Genomic DNA, 20,435 nt, shown 5'->3' with positions numbered 1-20,435 from the left:
CCTTTCTTTTCTTCCTTAATAAACCTTATCTTGAGTACAATATTTTCCCCTTAATAATTTTCTCTCCGTTATATAATACTTACAATATTAACCAAAACTTTGAAATATCTATGCAACACTATGCAACTCAATTAAGTTTCTAAAGTCATAAAGTTATATACGTACTCTTATGGCATCGCAGCTTTCTAAAATTTCTTCTAGTAGTATTGATGACAGGTTACAAGATTGGCAGTGCACAGAAAAAGTATCCAATCAATTTTTTTCTGTGTGTGTCTATGTAGAATAGGCGTCTGGTGGTATGCTGGACAACAACGAGGAAAAAGTGGTCCTTATTCATGACTGGCCGTGTAAAAAAAATGTAAGGTACAGATCAAAACTAGAATGATTTTATAGTTTTCATGTCCCGAGGAAAGGAGAGACAATGGAAGAAGTAGGATGTTTGGTTCATAGTGTGTGTGTGTGTGTGTGTGTGTGTGTGTGTGTGTTCCCTTGTTATTTTCACATTTTTGCGGAGCTTAGAGAGAGAGAGAGAGAGAGAGAGAGAGAGAGAGAGAGAGAGAGAGAGAGAGAGAGAGAGAGAGAGAGAGAGAGAGATGGGGGGGAGCAGTGGAGAAACACGTTCTAGGAAGTTAATTAGAAGGATTTTTTTATAATTCCACGGATCTACATTCACCATCTATCTTTATTCATTCTTATATATTAGATAGAGTTAAGAAATTTATGGCAAAAGTTTATAATAGTAAGAATCAGATTTATTTATTTTTTTTTTTCATTTTTATTCTCTTTTTATTTATATTTTTTGCCTCGTTCTTCGAAATTCAATGTAGAAATAATGAAATCAAAATGTGTCTTATTTCACTGACTGATCGACTGACTGACTCGCTGATCGACTGACTGACTAACTAACATTTACCATTACAGGCTTTCTAAAATACAAAACTGACTGACTAACTGACTAACTGGACTAACATTAACTATTGCAAACTTTCTAAAATACTAAACTGACTGACTTAACCAAATTTACCTAAGCAGAGTGGACACCTACCTAGATACTGGCTAACTGACTGACTGACTGACTGACTGACTGACAAGACGGCTGACGAGGGGAGTGACTCAATGACGGGTTGAGTGCGCGTGCCTCTCCCACCTGACGGGGCGGGGGTCGTGTCACCTGAAGGGACAGCGACGAGCCCTCCTGTCCATCACGGCTGTCGGAAGGGAGAAGAAAAGACCCGTGTGCTACCTGCTAAATTACCTTGGTTCCTTAGTGCCTCGCCCTCCAGTCCCCTTCCCTCTCCTTCTCCTTCCTTCCCTCCCCTTCCATTCCCCTCTCTCTCTCCTTCCCTTCCCTCACACTTTTTCCTAGTTCTTTTGCATTTCTTTATCTCCCATTTGACACTTCATCTCTCTTCCCTTTTTATTTTTTCATCTCTCTTCTCCCTTTCTCTTCACTTTCCCTATCCTCTACTTCCTTCATTTTTTATCTCTTCTTATCATTTCATCCTTCCCTTATTTCCTTTTCACTTCCCTCATACTATGATTTTTGTTTCTCCCCTTTTATTCTCCTTCCTTCGCTTCCGTTCCATCACATTCTCTTCCTGCCTCTTTTCATTTCCTTGCATCTTTTCCCTTTCTCTTCATTCCCTAACATTCCATTCCTCCCTCCGCTTCCTCTCAAGCTCTCACATTTTTCATTACTTATTTTAGCCCCTCTCAGTCTCTCTTTACCTCACAGTTCCCCCTGCTCCCCTCACTGCTAATTTCACGCCTCCCGTCATCTTTCCTCGCTCCCCCCTCACCTGCCCTCACTTCCCCTCATCTTCTGTCACTTCCCTTCATGTTCCCTTAACTTCTCCCACCATTTTTCACTTCCCCTCACTTATTTTCACCTCCCTTTTATCTTTACTCGCCGTTTCTCACTTTTCATCACTTCCCCTCATCTTCACTGACTTCTCTTCATGTTCCCTGAACTTCTCCCGCCTTTTCTAACTTCCTCTCACCTGAACTCCCATTCCTTCATCCTTCCTCACTTTTTTCTCACTCTCCCACCTGTACTTACCTCTCTTCACCTTTCATACCTTCCTCTCACTTCCTCTCATTTTACTTACATCTCACATCCACCCACCTCCTTTTGCCTTTCTCACCTTCCCTTCACCTCACCTCACCTCCCTCACAACCCAAGATAACATGACAGGGGTTGAAGTGACCGATGACCGCATGAGAACAAGACCAACACAACTTGCAATGATAAACCTGCTAGGCGTGTTATAATAGGGCCTGGGTTGGACTTGAGACCCCCGCACTGGACTGGACTGAGCAGGACTGGGCCGGACAACTCCTGGCCTTGGGAGTTCAATGCCCTTGTGTCTCTCACGTCGCCTTGAACTCGTCAACGCCAGTACAGCCTTGGCTAGGAGTCGAGTAACCTTAACCTTCTGCACACTTCCACTGTCATTAGATTCTTTTCTGTCTCACTCGTGCTCCTTTGTTTGTGATGTGCAATAATTCATAGGTCAGAAATAATGTGCGAAGCTTATTTTCAGTGTAATATGCAACGATTCGCGATACTAAAAGCGATACACATAGTTTATTTTCAGTGTGATATGCGACGATTCACAACACTGAAAACAATGTAAGTCAATTTTCACTGTGAGAGAGAACAATTCGCTGCACTGAAGTTTATTTACTAAGTTTGTGTACGAGGTTTATTTTAATTCTGATAGGCGACCATTAAAAGCACTGAAAAAAAAAAAAAAACAAGGAGCTTATGAGTATCTTCAGGAGAACAATGTGCGAAGTCTATTTTTACTGTGATAGGCAACGATTCACTACGCAAAAACACTATGATATCTACAAGGAAAAAAAATGAGGGGGTGGGGATTAAAAGAAAAGAATAAGCAGTTTCTAGCGAGCATAATATTTATAAGTGGCTGTGAGACAAGAAAAAAATGTCTGAGTAGTTAGTTATTAATTTAAGATGTGCCAAAAAGACTGAAAGGGTTAAGTCCAATGATCTGCTTGGAATCTTAAGGTTGTCTTGTTATCGAGTTGTGTGAGTGTCGGCAGATTTCAGGATTTAACCTTGAGGGAAGACGCAGATCTGATTGGGAGTGTGGAAGGTGACACGAGTGATGATCCTGACCTTGGCTACCTTTTCAAGAGAGGTGTCTGTATCGTCTCGCTCTGTACCGTAGCCGTGGACAAGTTTTCTGTATTTCCATCGCTTTAATCGCTCATTTCATTAATTTTCTTACACGTATTTTTTTTTTTTTTCTGTGTTAATTACCGTTTTTCATTTCTATATTTCCCTTTCGTGGTTTAATAACTTCTACTGTGTATATGTTGTCTTATAAATGTATGAATGTATATATCTATGTATTTATGTATATATGTGTATAATGTATATTCTTATGATGCATACTTGCTTCACTCTCTGCTACACGTGACTCCGGGCCAAGCTTGCTAATCCTCCCTGACAAGTAAATGACGTGCCTTTCTTCAGTTTTGTTAATCATTATTGTGTATGTCTTTTCCTTCTGACTTTTGAACGATGGTGTGTGAGTGTGTGCCCTTTGTGTGTGTGTGTGTGTGTGTGTGTGTGTGTGTGTGTGGGGTGATCTTGTTATCATTCTTTATATTCTCCCTAATTAAAATAATCTTTTTTTGTTTTTTGTAAGCACTTCCTTTCAATATCATCAGTTTATTTTTATTCCTCAATTTAATACGTATCTCTTTTCTTCGCCCTTCTGCTGATGTACCTCCAGTATTTTGTTTTGATATGCTCACTGTTGCTGCTCCTGTTCATGTCATTAATTGCCTTTCTTGAGACTAAAATGCTGCTGTTTGTCTGTGTGTGGGTGCGTCTGTGTGTGTGTGTGCCTCCCTTGATTTTCTCCTTGATTCCCTTTCAGCTCCCTCCTACAACAGCTCCCTCATCAGCTCAGGCAAGTCCCCCTGTCCTGTCTGTCTGTCTGTCTGTCTGTCTGTCTCTGTCTGTTTTTGTCCTTGTCCGCGTCCCTGCTTGTCCGTCTATTCGATGTTCGTGTTTGTCCGTCCGTATGTCCGTCTTTGTCCATCTGTCCATGTTTGTTTGTTTTGTTTGTTTTCGTGTCTGTTTTATGTCTGTGTGCTTGTTTGCTTGTTTGTTTGTTTGTTTGTTTGTGTATCTACTTACGTGGCTTTTTTTTTTCTCATGTCCTCTTTTCAGCGTTTGTTTGTTTGTTTCTCTGTTTTTGTCTGTGCATCTATCTTTCTGTCTCCTTATTACGTCTTTTCTTTATGTTTCTGTCTTCTGTCTATTCATTCCCTCCCTTTTTTTTTTTTTATCTGTCCGTCTGTCTCTGTCTCTCCCTCTCCCTCTCTCCACACATTGTACCCTCAGTAATGCCTCCCACACACCACAGCAGCACACGCCACCATAACATCAGACGGTTATGTTCATTCCACGAAGGTTATCTTTAATGTTACTGCAATTGTGTGTGTGTGTGTGTGTGTGTGTGTGTGTGTGTGTGTGTGTGGCGTGCTCCTGTACCATCCACTGATAAACACGTGATGGCCTATTAAATATTATGGAGCTCTTTTTAAAAACACCACAACATCGCTGCGCCTTTTATTCCTAGTATTCAGAGTCATTATTTCCCTTGTACTCGCGTGACGTCCCCAGCGGCTGACGGCGAAGGAATCTACGTCACCAGAGGCCAAGGTGTGTCCCTCTGCCCGCCCGTCCCCTCCAGCGGCAGGCGGAGGGCGAAGGGGGGGAGGAAGTCTCGTGTGCAAGGAACGTGATAGTACTCAGGGCCAGGGAATCTCATCCAGGATCGCTCACCACCAGACCTTCAAAGTGGAGGAGGAGGAGGAAGTGGTGGCGGTGGTGAAGAACTTAACAAGAAAGGAGGAGAGTGAGGAGGAAGGAGAAGAGAGAGAGGAAGGGGAGTAGGAGAAAGAGAAGGAGGAGGAGAAGGAGGAGGAAGAGAAGAAGAAGAGAAAGAAGAAGAAGAAGAAGAAGAAGAAGAAGAAGAAGAAGAAGAAGAAGAAGAAAAAGAAGAGGAATTGGGGGAGAAGCAACATAAGGAGAGGAGGGGAAGGAGGAGGAGGAGGTGGACAGAAGTTGAGAAAAAGAGAGAGGAGAAGGAGAAGTAGGAAAAGAATTTTGTGTGGGGGTTTGTTGGGGGGAGTTGTATCCCAAAGCTCAGTGTAAATAATTGAAGGGCTTAAGAGACAGCGAGGGAAAAGGCGGGACCCGCAGGCTCAAGGTCTCTGGAGCAGCTCAGCGGCCGTTGTGGTCAAGGCGTCGTTATTATCATGGGGTGCGTCCCTCGCCCTCAACCCTGCCTCGCCGCCGCCTCCCTCCAGCACACCCGTTTGTTCTGGCTGGGCTGGGGCACTCTGGCCTTCCTCGTAGCAAAATGGCTTAATGAGGCCTTCCTTTTCTTTCTTTTGTGTGTCGGGACGACTTTTTGAAACCACCCAAAAGCGGAAGATAAATGCCGGGACGTATTTTATCGGGGAATGGAATGCCGTCTGATCTGGCCAATAATTCATGCGGGCTATCGGGATTAATTGAATTTCTCTTTTTCTTCTTCCTCCTCCGCGGGTAATGATTTATGTACAGCCGCCTGGGTCAGTGTGTGAACAGGTCTGTGGTGCCTTAGTACCTGCCTGTGTGAGACTGCCGCGGCGCCTGTCAGTAAAGGCGCCCTTGTGGACCCAGCGCGTGCCGTGAGTCGCCCTATTCCTGCCTTCCTGACGCCCTCTCACTCATCCCTCAGCGCGGGAGACTGTTGGGCGCCATAGTCTTTGTTCACGTGCAGGAATCAAGGTCCTTTTTTTTTTTTTTTTTTTTTTTTTTTTTTTTTTCTCTCGCCAGCGAAGGCGCGGCAGCAGCTGTGAATAGAACGCTGACCTTGGCCGTGGCTGGTCTCGCCTACGTCGCTGAGAACCAGTTTATACCCTGCCCTCCCTTTTTTACCCGCTACTACTGACATTAAGTGAAGATGATCGCCGGCGAAGAGGACGCGGCGGGCTTCTTCTTGAGTTCCAGCTGACGTGGCGAGGCCCCTCCTTGGCCGACGCCGCTGCTCCTCAAGGCACAGCGTTGTGTTGACAGTCCTTCTGGTGGAAACACTTGTAAGCTCCCTCACGCGGGTTCAAGTGAGTGAGGTTCTCTTGATGTCCTGATGGGGACCGCCGGTAGGACAAAGGAGCGAGGTGCTGAGGGTGACGGCCGCCGGGACTGGAGTGAGTGGAGGGGAGGCGCCCCTTGCTGTGGTGGAATAGCAGCAGCAGCAGTAGGACCGGCGTCAGGGCATCAAACTGGATAACCTTCGATAGTTTATTCACCTGTAACTCATCCACCACACACTTTTTGTTGGCGGGTGAACGTACGAGTACATGAGAGTCGCCTCGCCACATCCACCACAAACACCACCACCACTGCCAACACAACACCACCACTTCTACCCTAACACTTGCTACTCAATTTTTTTTTCCCCTCCAGCATTTTCTTCTCTTCCTTCTTTGCTCCTCTGCTTCCCTCTCCTCCTCTTAATAACAACATCAGCCAGTATCTGAGTTGAGTGACAAGCGAGCACATCCGCAAGCAATTCCTCGATGGAGCTTGACGTGGTGGTGTCTCGCTAATCAGGCTGCCGAGTTTCGACGTGGCTCATTCGTCTCTATGAAGGGAACAATGTGCAGACTGACCAACTTTTTTTCATGACTCCTGACCGATAAAAGCATTTTTTTGAAGTATCAAGAACTTTTTTCCTTTTAATTTTTTTTCATGGAGTGGAGTATTTGTCGCCCCCGGATACACTGGAAACGTAGGACGAACTCGGTGCAGGAAACTGGCAAAATAGAACAAGCAGACCTTTCGTTTCTGATCGAGGGTGGCCGGCACTGAGTTAGCGGCGGACCGGTTCTGGGCAGGGAGTTAGAACTGAACAGAACATAACGAGACAGCGGGAAGACCATGAAGCGGGGAGAGAGAGAAATACGGGTCTTCCTGCTAGCGGGGAGAGCTGGCTGCCACTGCTCGGCCCTCCTGGTGGCTCGGACTGTGAGGACATCCGCTCGGAACCTTGTTATTTCAGGCCGCTGCTGTGCCTGGCCGATTCCCGAGCAGGAAGGAGCCGCTGGATAAATGTGCGAAGGACAAAGGTACGTGAAGGGGGGAAAAAAATGTATGCTCTTCATGTTAAAATAAATTAAATGTTGAGTGATATTTTTTAGTACAATTAAACCAGTTCGACTCAAAAGCGATTAGAAGCTTCATATCTGCGCGACACACTTCGAACTGCTAAAATATAAAGCATAGGAATAAGACTAAATCTACACACACACACACTGTAGATATTCTCTCGTCGCGTCATTGTGCAGCGAAAGGAGCGGTGCACATTCCAGCCAGGGGTTCAGATAGTGTTCTCACTTTCCCTCCAGTGCCTCGCTTAGCGGGTCCGGGAGGAGCCGAGGCTGGAAATGGCAAGGAAAGTTTGATGCAAATTCGCAACAATGGAAGAGGATGATAAACTTCCGGTTGTTGTGATAAAGTCTCTCTCTCTCTCTCTCTCTCTCTCTCTCTCTCTCTCTCTCTCTCTCTCTCTCTCTCTCTCTCTCTCTCTCTCTCTCCACGGAAGGAAGCAGGGTCCGTCTCACAGAAAATGTTGTAAATTGTCGGAAGAACAAACAGCAAAAGTCCTGTGATTGAAATTGCCACTTGCAGTCCAGTTCATCTCCTCCCCCAGGCCTGCTTTACTCCACACCCTCTTCCCCCTCGTCCTTCCGCGCTCTTCCTCCTTCCTGCCTACATTTTCTTTCCTCCTCCAGTCTTTTCCTTCCTTTCCTCTTTCTCCACTTTCTTCCTTTCGTTTTTTTTTTTTTGTTCTCGTGTCTTGAGCTTACATCACCGATCCCCTTCCATCTCCCTTTTTTTTTCTTCACCTGTTTCTTTGGCGGAAGGGAAGGTGGGGAAACAAATAAAAGAGGAGCATTCACTCGTTCTCTTCCTCCTCTCATGCATTTAAGTTACTAAGACAATGATACCGTGACACACACACACACACACACACACACACACACACACACACACACACACACACACACACACACACACACACACACACACACACACACACACGGAACAATGCCTGCGTTTCGAATTGCTCACAAAATACGTGGGCGAGGCTGCATGACCCGCCTAGCACGAGGCTCGCTAAGAATCCGAGGCTTGTGTAGACTCGGGTCACTCCTGTTAGTCCGCTGCACAAAGCCTCAGGAAGCTCGCTCATTGTCACGTGGAATTGCATTAGCATCCTCTCATCCCAAATGCGTGCTCCTGACGCTTCGCTGAACACTGAGCACCGGGGCAGCCACTTTCAGGTTGTCACGACCCGTAAGGCTGTGGATAAATCTCGCATTCCTTGCATAGTGCGGTAAACCTCCTTTTACTGCAACAATGACACATTCTCCCTGCCAGCATTCACACCCGTGCATGACACAGTGTTTACCGACTTATGGCCAAACTAAGGGCTATGCTCTAACACCCCGAATGAAAATCATCCTTGTTAACAAGAGGGTGAGGATTCGAGAGCTGCTTGTGAAGTGTCAGGAGGCACTCAGAGAAGAAGGAAGACTCGTGCTGCTCCTGAGAGGCGACAGCGAGGGCGAGGCAGCAGGTGGACAAAGGTGGCCAGGCGGAGGAGTGTCGCGCTGCTGGAAAAGTAATGAAGACAGAGCATCCGAGTGAAGACGCTAACTGACAGGAACAACTCCGTGATCTTATTTTGCACTTAGGAAAATGTCTTGCACGCACACATGAACTAATTGCACTGGAGGGAGCGAGAAGGCAGCAAACAAGGCAGCAGACAAGCATTTTCTGGTAGATAAAAGCAAGAGTATTTCGGGAAGGTCGTGTATGCAATTATATCCTTTAGGAGAATACAAGCATTCCTGTGAGCAGCGGTACCCTGCTCCCTCTTTGCTGCACAGTACCAGTAGCCGCCCTGTCTCCATGCAGCGCTGAGGCTCCTGAGAAACAAAACAAAAAGGGTTCATTAAGATAAAAAACAAGTCATGCACTGCACCACGCATGACCCTTGGCAGTGAATTAGGCAAGCAGTCGTGGGCCACGCACACATGCACGCACGCAGCACCCATGCTCAGCTGTGTCACGAGGGAAGGGGGCACGTGGAGGCCCAGGCTGTTGACTCCGAGCCGCGTCAGCTGGCCGGGGGTGGCTGACCTTACAGTTTGTTTTTTACGTTGTTTACATAATTGTTATATAAGACCGAAGTTGTTTATTTTACGTAAGTCTGATGTCTGGTATATGTTGTTCACTTTTTTGAGTCACACGAAAGTTGGTTGTGACTTTCCTCCTCATGCGCAATTAACATAAACCGCGGATAAATAATTTGTTGAGTAAGGTGGAAATACTAGGAAAATTGTAATCCCGCCTCATTAGGAACAACTGATGAGCAGCACAACACGCGGACTCTGAGAATCAAGGCAGTCACACGAGACACGGAAATTCCTTTCATCTGTGTGTGCTGCTGTTGGAGAGAGAGAGAGAGAGAGAGAGAGAGAGAGAGAGAGAGAGAGAGAGAGAGAGAGAGAGAGAGAGAGAGAGAGCTATTATTGAGTGCAGAGACAAAACTGAAGCAAAAAAAAAAAAGGCAACAAAACAGCACAGCGAAAATGGAACGAGAACAACAACAACAACAACAACAAGCAAACAGTAACAGCAGCAGCGAATAAAAAAAAGTAAAAAATGCCAAGCCTGAAACTGTTGGTGCTTCTCAGGCCACGCTTTCTCAAGTAACGCGAACCGATACGCCCCAAATTGCGCGCCAAACGGAGATGAAACGGAACGGAAGGGGCTATTTGACATCGGTGTCGTATTGCTTGCGTGTGTGTGTGTGCGTGTGGCGTGCGTGCGAGGACAGGCCGCTGCAGCAGAGGGAGAAAAGGTCAGAGCAAGGCAGCCCACGACCACCAATTAGCGGAAATCGATAAGGCTGTGGTTTTTAGGATTATCCGTCAGTTTCCGAACAAACGAACCATGAAAAGTGAGTGAATAATACCAATGTGTGTGTGTGTGTGTGTGTGTGTGTGTGTGTGTGTGTGTGTGTGTGTGTGTGTGTGTGTGTGTGTGCACAAACCATTTTACTGCAGTAATATGTAGGCACATTCACTCAGTTGCGCGCGCGCGCGCGCACACACGCACACACACACACACACACACACACACACACACACACACACACACACACACACACACACACACACACACACACACAAAATGCACAATAATTTCTCATTACACGAGAAAACTAGACATTTTTTTAACAATGAGAAGAAATAAGAACATGAGCAGAGAGAGAGAGAGAGAGAGAGAGAGAGAGAGAGAGAGAGAGAGTCGACTAGTAGTAGTAGGAGGACGGACGGGAAGAAGCAAAGTGGGTAGGAAGAGATATTGAGATAGAGGGACAGAGAGGAAACAGGTTAGGGAGGGAGAGAAGGATGGAGGTGGAGGGCTGCAGATGAATGTGAAAGGAGGGCGGATGAAGGGTAGGAAGAGAGGGAAGGATGAAAGGAGAAGCTGGCCAGGAAGGAAGGAAGGGAAGGGAGAAAGATGGGCAGAGAGAGAGAGAGAGAGAGAGAGAGAGAGAGAGAGAGAGAGAGAGAGAGAGAGAGAATCAGAATCAGAGCTATGAAAATATATTCCTGCCTCAAGGAGTGTGTTCATTGAAGCGAAGACCAAGAGTTACCAGGATAGTGTGTGTGAGAGAGAGAGAGAGAGAGAGAGAGAGAGAGAGAGAGAGAGAGAGAGAGAGAGAGAGAGAGAGAGAGAGAGAGAGAGAGAGCAAATGTGAAAAGATAACCAGTTTTAATGTAACGGAAATATATATAAAGGACAGGAAGATAAGAGAAAGCAAGAAAAGAAGCAAAGAATTCCATTAGAAAGCTGCGGATTTCGGAATGAAGGAAAGATTTAATTTGTGTTTTTTCTCTTATATGTATATTTTTTTCTTTTCCTCGTGTGTTCGTTTTTGTTCAGTAAATCATTTTTCGAACTTTTTTTTTTTGTTTGCTGGTATTGATCTCTGCCTTTTCCCTTCTATTGTTACTACTACTACTACTACTACAACTACAACAACAACAACTACTACTACTACTACTACTACTACTACTACTACTACTACTACTACTACTACTCCTCTCCTTTGTCTTACTCATCGTCCAGTTTCTTTACAACAACAACAACAACAACAACAACATATATTACTACTACTACTACTACTACTACTACTACTACTACTACTACTACAACACCACCTCTTTCTTTTCCTACTCAATCTAGTGCCTGTATAACAACAACAATAACTACTACTACTACTACTACTACTACTACACCTCTATCTTATCCTACGCCCGCTTGTCCACACACATACACACACACACACACACACACACACACACACACACACACACACACACACACACACACACACACACACACACACACACATACACACAGACCATAGAGCCTCGCACGGCCTCATCTCCTCTAGGCAGTTCTCGCTCCCATCCCGCGTCGCAGTTCCTCCATCAGCGTTGGCGAGGCTGGCTGCGATGACGGCGGCGAGGGAAATGGATAGTCGCACTGTGTATATGTCCTGCAACTCGCTCCTCCCTGTTGAGTTTCCTGGTGGAGGTGCTGGATTGCCCTCTGTTGCTCGTGGAAGCCCTGACGCCGAGCCTGAAATTGTCCTCCCTCGCCTGGCTACCGTCATTTAAGCACTGCGGCAAAGCGTCATGCGGGTACTGCAGGAGGAGGAGGAGGAGGAGGAGAGGAGGTACAAGAGGTGGTGGGGACAAGTTTCCATCACCCTCTCCTCCAGGCAGCTGAGTAATTGGCCCTTTTCCCTCCTTGCTGCGTAAATTGTATTCATCGTGAAGATCTGTGTTTGATGTCGTTGGCTTAGTCAGCTCTGAGTAAACAGCCGGTATTTATGCGTCAGTGAGTGGGTGGGGAGGGGGCCAGGTGTGTGTGTGTGTGTGTGTGTGTGTGTGTGTGTGTGTGTGTGTGTGTGTAAATAGCCTACTGTACGTGCGTTTAGCAGAAAGCACGCCGGCCAAGTGACGGTGATGGTGATGATGGTGACAATGGTAATTCAGGTGAAGACGGTGGCGGTAATGGAAATGATTAAAGGTCTTGGTCTGTGCAGCTGCGTGAAGGGGAAGAAGAGACACAAGTGGTAAAAATCTCCCCCCCTCCCCCTCATCCTCACTGCATAATGAAAAAGTTGAGACGATGAACGAGCGCAGAAAATTGCTCACAAATTGCACCCCTTCTGTTTCCCCTTGTAATTATTGACCCGCGTGTTTTCTTTATTCATTTTTTTCCTTACTCATGGTCGGTGTGGAAATTGCTGATCTCTTCCCTCGTTTTCTTTATTCTTCTTCTCCCCTTCTCGGGAATAAATAAAAACGAGAAGTGTTTCAAATGTGCCGGGAATCGAACGGCGGCTATCAATAACCCAGCTGCCACCGTCCCTGCTGGCCGCGACGTGATGCGAGGCTGTCCCTTTACGCCCGTGTGTGTTGCTCCCGTGTGTGTTGCTCCCGTGGCTTCAGTGACTGGGTGACCTCGCTAACCCATCACACCAGGTATTCTTGGTAGTTCGTGTCCCTATCGACCTCAGCATTACGTAAGACTTTTCTATGTATTTTCGGGGAAGAAAATGATAATAATAATAATGATAATAACAATAGTAATAATAATAGTAATAATAATAATAATAATAATAATAATAATAATAATAGTAATAATAATGTCCATCTGAGTCTATGGTGCGTGAGTTCTCTCGTTAACAGCCGTATGCCGTGTGTCGCTGTGCTGTACGCGGGCCAAGGGCATCTATTACTAGTCTCGAGGTGTTCTTTCTTTGGCACCGTGATGGCGTCCCCAGATAACTCCACTGATTGCAGTCCTCGTCACGCTCAATCCAGTGGCGTGAAAAGTGAGCGTCTGGGGCAAAACAGAGCTCACGGAAAGGATGAGAAATGAACAACCCTGATACGAGACTCCGAGGCCTCGTGACGCCCGCCTCCATCCACAACCCCAGAGTGTCTGTGTGGGCGGCGGTGACGGTGACGCGACGAACTCCCAGCGGCAGGAAAAGAAAGGCACGAAAGAGTCTCGTTACGTGGAAATTTATTGAAGGCTTTGGGACTTTGATAAGAAACATTTCACTCTGAAGCGAAGAGAATGAAAATGGGATAAGTTAGCTTCGTTACAGCACTGGAGGGGAGGACAGGAGGACACGTGGCCTGCTACCCCGGACACCGAGCAAACACACCTCAAAGTGGGGTCGCTTGCGGAGTCAACAGTGAGTGGCAGAAGGCCGGGAATTATGCCATCATGATGAGACGAAAAAGTGTCGGGGTGGCGCTGCAGATTAAGTGGCATCAGCACCTCAAAGGCAGCAATTGGGAAGGTAAACCTCGCAGGCCAGGGTCCGGATAGGCAGTGGGAAGGTAATGCTGCCTCTGTTTGGATGCAGGCCGCGCGAAGGCTTTCCGAGGGGGTGGGTTTTGACGGAGAGAAATAGGATATTTTGATGCATTCACCTCTGCTTAAGAGAGAGAGAGAGAGAGAGAGAGAGAGAGAGAGAGACTAAATATTAAGAGGGAGGAAAATGGAGCAGCTGTTGTGTGCATCTGCTGGTCAGAGGGAAGAGGAATCCCTGGAGGGTGTGACGTCAACATACTGAAACATTCTGTGCGCTGCTCTGGCGGCTCAGGCAGCCAGTAAAAGGGTGAGTGTTCTCTGTCGCTACAATATTACGAGGGATTCGCCCACATGCATATATAGTTTTAAAAGCTGCATTTTACGAGAACAACGTGAAATTACCGCGCCAGAAATGCGTTTATTAAAGACGGCAACATAACATTTCACGTCCCATATGCATGTAGCGGCGGCGGCGGCGGTGGCGGCGGTTGTGAAAGAGGAAATGATGGAATAGACGAAAGAAAATGAAAAGGAGGGGATGGAGGAGGAGGAGGAGGAGGAGGAGGAGGGAGCGATGACACAAGGTAAGAGGAGACAGAGAACGAGTCATCTCACAGACTTAAGTAACCAGAACAGTGATATGAATGGAGGAACACATCAAGGGAAGTTGAATTTATCCTCCTCCTCCTCCTCCTCCTCCTCCTCCTCCTCCTCCTCCTCTTCATCCCACTTTCTTCTCGTCGTCCTCCAGCTCCTTTGAATTTGTCTCATATTTGATCCAAAGCGCTACACGTCCCAAGAGTCCCGTGCTTCGCCTCGCCTCGCCTCGTCCCGCCTCGCTCCGGCCCGCCTTACCTCGTCCCGTCTTGCCCGTCCCGCCCCGCCCCGCCCCGCTGTCTCCCTTTAACTGCGGCGTCCGTCACTGTCGAAGGAAATGTCTGCGTCGTTTGAGAGCCCTGCCTTTGCCTCTCTGTTCCTGAGGGGCAATTCCGTTAATGTGGTTTTCGATGATTCAGAGTGTTACGGCGCCGCGGGAAGAAGGCAGGGAGTGATGGGAAGAGCGACAGGGAGAGAGAGAGAGAGAGAGAGAGAGAGAGAGAGAGAGAGAGAGAGAGAGAGAGAGAGAGAGAGAGAGAGAGAGAGAGAGAGAGGAAGATGGAAAGTGTCAGGTGATGACATTGAAATGAAGATGTTGATGATTGGTGAAAATGATGTTCGATTGTGTGTGTGTGTGTGTGTGTGTGTGTGTGTGTGTGTGTGTGTGTGTGTGTGTGTGCTATCGCGGTGCACTTTAAATTTAAAGGAGACGAATGTAAACTGCTGATCTTCAATTTAGGTCACACATTCCGAGTTTCATGAAGGTGGTGGTGACGTTGATGTTATCCTGAAGGTGGTGGTGACGGTGGTGCTGTTATGGAAGGCGGTGGTGACGATGGTGTTATCCTGAAGGTTGTAGTGAATGGTGGTGTTGTTATCCTGAAGGCGGTGGTGACGGTGGTGCTGTTATCCTGAAGGTGGTGGTGACGATGATGTTATCCTGAAGATGGTGGTGGTGACGTGATGGTGGTGCTGTTATTCAGAAGATGGTGGTGACGATGGTGTTATTATCCTGCAGGCGGTGGTGACGATGGTGTTATTATCCTGAAGGTGGTATTGAATGGTGGTGCTGTTAACCTGAATGTGGTGATGATGGTGTTATCCTGAAGGTGGTAGTGAATGGGTGTTGTTATCCTGAAGGCGGTGGTGACGATGGTGTTATCCTAAAGATGGTGGTGGTGACGTTGGTGTTGTTATCCTGAAGGCGGTGGTGACGATGGCGTTATCCTGAAGATGGTGGTGGTGACGGTGGTGTTGTTATCCTGAAGGCGGTGGTGACGATGGTGGTGTTACCCTGAAGGTGGTGGTGACGATGGTGTTGTTATCCTGAAGGTGGTGGTGACGGTGGTGCTGTTATCCTGAAGGTGGTGGTGACGGTGGTGCTGTTATCCTGAAGGTGGTGGTGACGGTGGTGTTGTTATCCTGAAAGTGGTGGTGACGATGGTGTTGTTACCCTGTAGTTGGTGGTGACGATGGCGTTATCCTGAAGGTGGTAGTGAATGGTGGTGGTGTTATCCTGAAGGCGGTGTTGACGATGGTGCTATCCTGAAGATGGTGGTGGTGGCGGTGGTGCTATTATCCTGAAGTTGGTGGTGACGATGGTGTTGTTATCCTGAAGGTGGTGGTGACGATGGTGTTGTTATCCTGAAGGTGGTGGTGACGATGGTGTTGTTATCCTGAAGGTGGTGGTGACGATGGTGTTGTTATCCTGAAGGTGGTGGTGACGGTGGTTTTGTTATCCTGAAGGTGGTGGTGACGGTGGTGTTGTTATCCTGAAGGTGGTGGTGCAGGTTATCCCTTTTGTTTGTTGGTTTCTTTGTTCGTGTATTCATTTCTTTCACTCATTCAGCCAGACTTGTTTCTTTGCTTTTTTTTTTTTTTTTCATTTGTTTGGCTTTTGTTGACCGGAATTCTTCCTTCATGTTTCCTTTTCCGCTTCGTAGATTAAGTAGTCATGGTGGTGGTGATGACGATAGTGCTGATAGTGATGATGATAATGATGATAAGAATTAGAATAATACCAGCAGCAGCGGTAACATTATTGTTGTTATTATTATTATTATTATTATTATTATTATTATTATTATTATTATTATTATTATTATTATTATTGTCATTATCATTAGTAGTAGCATTAGTAGTAGTAGTAGTAGTAGTAGTAGTAGTAGTAGTAGTAGTTGTACTGGTAGTAGCAGTAGTAGTAGTAGTAGTAGTAGTAATAGTAGTATGATGGTATCTTTATCACCACCACCACCACCACTATCACTGTCATCATCAGCAGCAGCCACAAGTCTCTCTCACCCAACACAGCAGCAGCACACAGTGATCGCGTCCACTGCTCACCTTTACTTGCCAGCGGACCTCGCGCTGCTCGCCGTGCCCCGCATGCAGGGCGGGTCGCAGGGCGGTGGATCGGCGTGGGAAGACTGGCTGCCCGTGGCTCCTCGAGTTCCGCTCCCCGGATTAAATGGAGAAGCGAGTTAGCAGGAGAGCCCTCGAGGGACGCGGAGGAATTGCTAATGTGTGATTCAAATTTAGATCCAGTGCCCTGCCGACAAGAGCTGGCCGCCTCTTGGAAAGTTCAGCCGCGCGTCAGACTGATCCTCTAGTGTATGTCGCTTAGGGCGGCCGCCGAGGATGGGGTGTGCGAGGGGAAGAGTAGCGGGCGGAGATGCTGGCCTGCTTACTGCTGCTGCCGATGCTGCTGCTGCTCCCTGAGTTGCTGTGCGTGATGGCTGACTTTTACCCTTTTTTTCGGTGAAGTTTTTCCTCAGGAGAGGTTAGCCAGGATGCGCAGCCTTCCACAGAACGCGGCCAAGTTTTATTACCCCAGAAACTGTGTGGTCACGATAGACACGCGGCGGCTCTTGCTACTGCGGCGCGGCACAACACGCCACCAACATTTGGAACTACTTTATTTTCCTTCCAGATTTTCCTTTTGCTAATTTTTCCTTCCCCCGTAGCACGAATTAAAAATGTATTACTTCAAAATATAATGATGACAGTGTGTTACTCAAACAAACATGAAACGTAATGAACGAAGTTTGCTCACCATCACCACAACCGACCCAACACCACCACAACCCTTACTAATCTCCCCACCACAAACCCTCATCACCTCATTACCACCACCACCACTACCATTACCACCACAATGAAGACAAAATCATCCCATCAGTGCACCAAACACACAAGTATCACGTGGTTCGCTCTTCCCAGCAGGGGGTGACGTGTGGGTGCTGGTGATCAAGAATGCCAGGGTGTCGGACGCGGGGATCTACGTGTGCGAGATCAACACCAACCCGTCCCTCACCTCAATCTACGTCGTCAGTGGTAAGTCATCCTCGCATTACTGTTACAACGGTGCCAGGAACAAGGGGGCGTTATTTATTTATTTTTTTTTTCGGTGGTTTAAGTAGTTAGTGTATTTAGGTGAATGTAGTTAAGTTGTATAGCATTGTAGGAGAAGGGAGAGGAGAATTGGAGGAATAAGAAGAGGAAGGGGGAGAAAGAAGAAAAAGGGCAAATGTAATTATAATTAGCAGTGACATTAGTGTGTGTGTGTGTTTATGTGTATGTGTGATATGTAGTCCCCCGAATTATTTAAGTGTAGGGAGTGGATCATTCCTCATGGGGGAAGTGTGCATGTCGAGGGGAATTATTCACGAGCAGTAGCAGGACGCGTGGCTCGCCTCCCCCCTACGCGTGCTGTCGCTTCTCCGCCCAACACGCTACCGTCCTCCTCCACCCACGTAGCTCTACCAACAAAAGAAAAAAATAGTGAAATAAAGCACAATAATAAAAAGATAAGCAAAAGTGCAATTTTTCCTCAAGATATTTTCGTGGTTTTCAAAATGCAGTAAAGGAGGTACATCTTGCATTGTTACTCAGCCTTGGGGTATTACGAGTTATGAAAAAGTGAAAAAGAAAATACAGGAAAGGTGAAGTAAAACACTAAACAGTACTTATTAAAATCCTGAAACTCCCTGCGGTCCTTCCTGGCGGTACTATGCTGGTGGCGGAGGACGTCCCACTTTTTTCTTCTCAGTGACGGTGAAACCCTCTCGAACCCTGAAAACACGCTCCTGCTGGCATGAAAGTAACTCCGGGAAAAGTTTTGATGGTTCGCCTTTTTTTGCATGTCTGTGTGTGGTGTGGGTGCGGTGTGGGAGTGTGTGTGTGTGTGTGTGTGTGTGTGTGTGTGTGTGTGTGTGTGTGTGTGTGTGTGTAGATGTGAGTGGTGTGTGGCTGGGTGTGGGTGTTAGTTCTTCCTTAGCTCTCCCAAGTCAGCAGCATTAACTTTTTTTTCATTATTATTATTGTTTACCAGTTGTCAAGATCTACATTGATTTCTCATTGCTTTCCACATTTATTTTTCACTTTCCATCCCTCTTTTTGCAAGGACTCTATTCTTAAACGGTTTATTATTTAATCTTGATTACTTTTAACAGGCTGTAGTGGAAATTGTTACGGTTTTCAAGGGTTTTTTTTCATGATTATAGTGATAGTTTAACAATTAGTCTGCACAACCAGAAAGAAAAAAAACGCCCATGATAACCCGGCTAGTCATCTTTGTCGCCTTTGAAAATACACGTAATGAAAGAAGCATGCGTTTAAGAATACAAGTCAAAGTCCTCCTTTACTCATCATTTTGTACTTCATTCCCTCGCACATCATTCCTCTCCAACAGTGACCTCTCATCCCTTCACAGTCACCACGGCCAACGCCTCAGCGACGCAGGTGGCGCTCCGCTCGACGCACAACTACACTGATTGCTGCGTCCAGAACAGCGTCAGCCCGCAGTGCCTTGGCTTCTGCGCCATCCACAACATCTTGGAGGGCAAAACCGGCATCGAGCCAGAGGCATGCGAGACCTACTTCCCCTTCATCGTTAAGTGCATGGCAGGTGAGTGTGAGCGGCGGAGTGGAGGTGCTGCAGCTTATATAGTTTGTTTTTCTATGGTTTGCGTTTCCTTTCCTCTAAAAATACACCTGGTGAGCTCCTGTTTTGTGTTTTGATCTCGAGTCTTTCTACGTAGTTATTTTCTGTTTCTCTGCTCTGTGCGGTGAAGGTCAGGTCATGATCGATGCGTCAGGTTCTATTTCAGTACTGTTAAGGAAAGTAGGTTACGTCACGAAAACAGGTAGCAGCTTCAAAGGAAAACAATCCTCGGAACTCCCTGCTGATAGTCAAACATTGAAATGAGTTTTTTACCACTTAAAAAAACTAATTAACCTTTCCTTTCTCTCCCTCCTAAAATAACCGGATTGGAATTTTTCTTTCTCCTCCCTCCACCTTCACCTTGCCCTGCGCCTGCTGCCTCTTCCCGCGGGGCGCCAGATATGAGGAACCACGTGCCCTGCTGTGACAAACAAGGCGTCCCGGACATCTGCCAGGACCTGTGCCGCGGGGAGTACACCATGCAGGAGGACAGGATACAGTCGCACTTCTCCTGCACATCCTACACCGAGGCAACGCTCATGTGTATCTCAGAGGGCATAGGTGAGTGGCTGTGCTGGTGCAGGTAACGCGGAGGGGGACGTAATAAATGTTTCTTGAAGGCGTCATTCCTGGAGCGTACTCTCAAACATTCCGGCGTCTTACCAATTTAACAGTTTATTGAAGAGTAAGTAAATGGGAACACACGAAAAAAAAAAAAAAGGGAGGTACAAAGCAATGAAACAACAGAAAAAAAAGTAGAAGTAAAAGTGACTTACCTCAGCCACCTTTGACAGGCTTCACTGGACGTTACCGAGGATCTTAAGTGTGTTTTCTTAGCCCCAGTGATAGTTAAAAAAATATATATATATATATGTATCAGTAATGCGAAAAAGTACCCATGGGAACTCTACTGAGCATCTCTGGCCTCATAAAATAGTGCTTATGGGAACCCAAAGCGTTTCATAATACGAGCTCTTGGTTTCAACGCCTCGGTATCCCTGGTGCAGTCTCCAGGTGGTGCCAGACTTGTGTCGCTAGGAAGGAAGTAGCTTTGTGTTTTTTTCTTAAATTTTCATGCATTCAAATATGACGTGTTTCTTGACCTTTCTTTATTACTTATTGTATTTGCTCCTCACGCCATGTTGGCACTAGTATGTGAAGGAAGAGCATCAGCATGGTAGGCGTTGTTGTTATTATTATTATTGTTGTTGTTTTCGCTGTAATGTGACCCAAAGCCCTTACTTCAAAACACTTTAGCGCTCATATGGACTGTTTTCAAAAGACACAGAGATTCTTAGTCCGGTTCCCATGAGTGCTCATCCCCACTGATGATACAGAATCCTCAGTAAACTATCACTGGAATCATGAAAACTCCCTAAAAAAAAA

General features: G+C 46.5%; 1 protein-coding gene across 9 annotated transcripts in view; it reads left to right on the top strand.

Moving 5' to 3' along the window:
• Positions 1 to 20,435, top strand: part of LOC135100760 (Ig-like and fibronectin type-III domain-containing protein 2) — a 393,660-nt gene that overhangs the window by 358,096 nt on the left and 15,129 nt on the right. For 4 of the 9 annotated variants that reach the window (XM_064004013.1, XM_064004012.1, XM_064004014.1 and 1 more), the window contains 4 exons: positions 3,912 to 3,944; positions 17,330 to 17,440; positions 18,798 to 19,013; positions 19,449 to 19,610. In XM_064004013.1, the coding sequence (XP_063860083.1) occupies positions 3,912 to 3,944; positions 17,330 to 17,440; positions 18,798 to 19,013; positions 19,449 to 19,610 (522 nt within the window). Of the gene's footprint in view, positions 1 to 3,911; positions 3,945 to 17,326; positions 17,441 to 18,797; positions 19,014 to 19,448; positions 19,611 to 20,435 lie in introns of all 9 variants that reach the window. The other 5 variants (XM_064004016.1, XM_064004018.1, XM_064004017.1 and 2 more) reach the window with 5 other exon arrangements.

The sequence above is a fragment of the Scylla paramamosain genome, chromosome 5 (assembly GCF_035594125.1).
Source record: "Scylla paramamosain isolate STU-SP2022 chromosome 5, ASM3559412v1, whole genome shotgun sequence".
In the NCBI taxonomy this organism is placed as follows: domain Eukaryota; kingdom Metazoa; phylum Arthropoda; class Malacostraca; order Decapoda; family Portunidae; genus Scylla; species Scylla paramamosain.
Note: the sequence above shows the minus strand (reverse complement) of the source record. Positions and strands in the feature narration are given on the sequence as shown.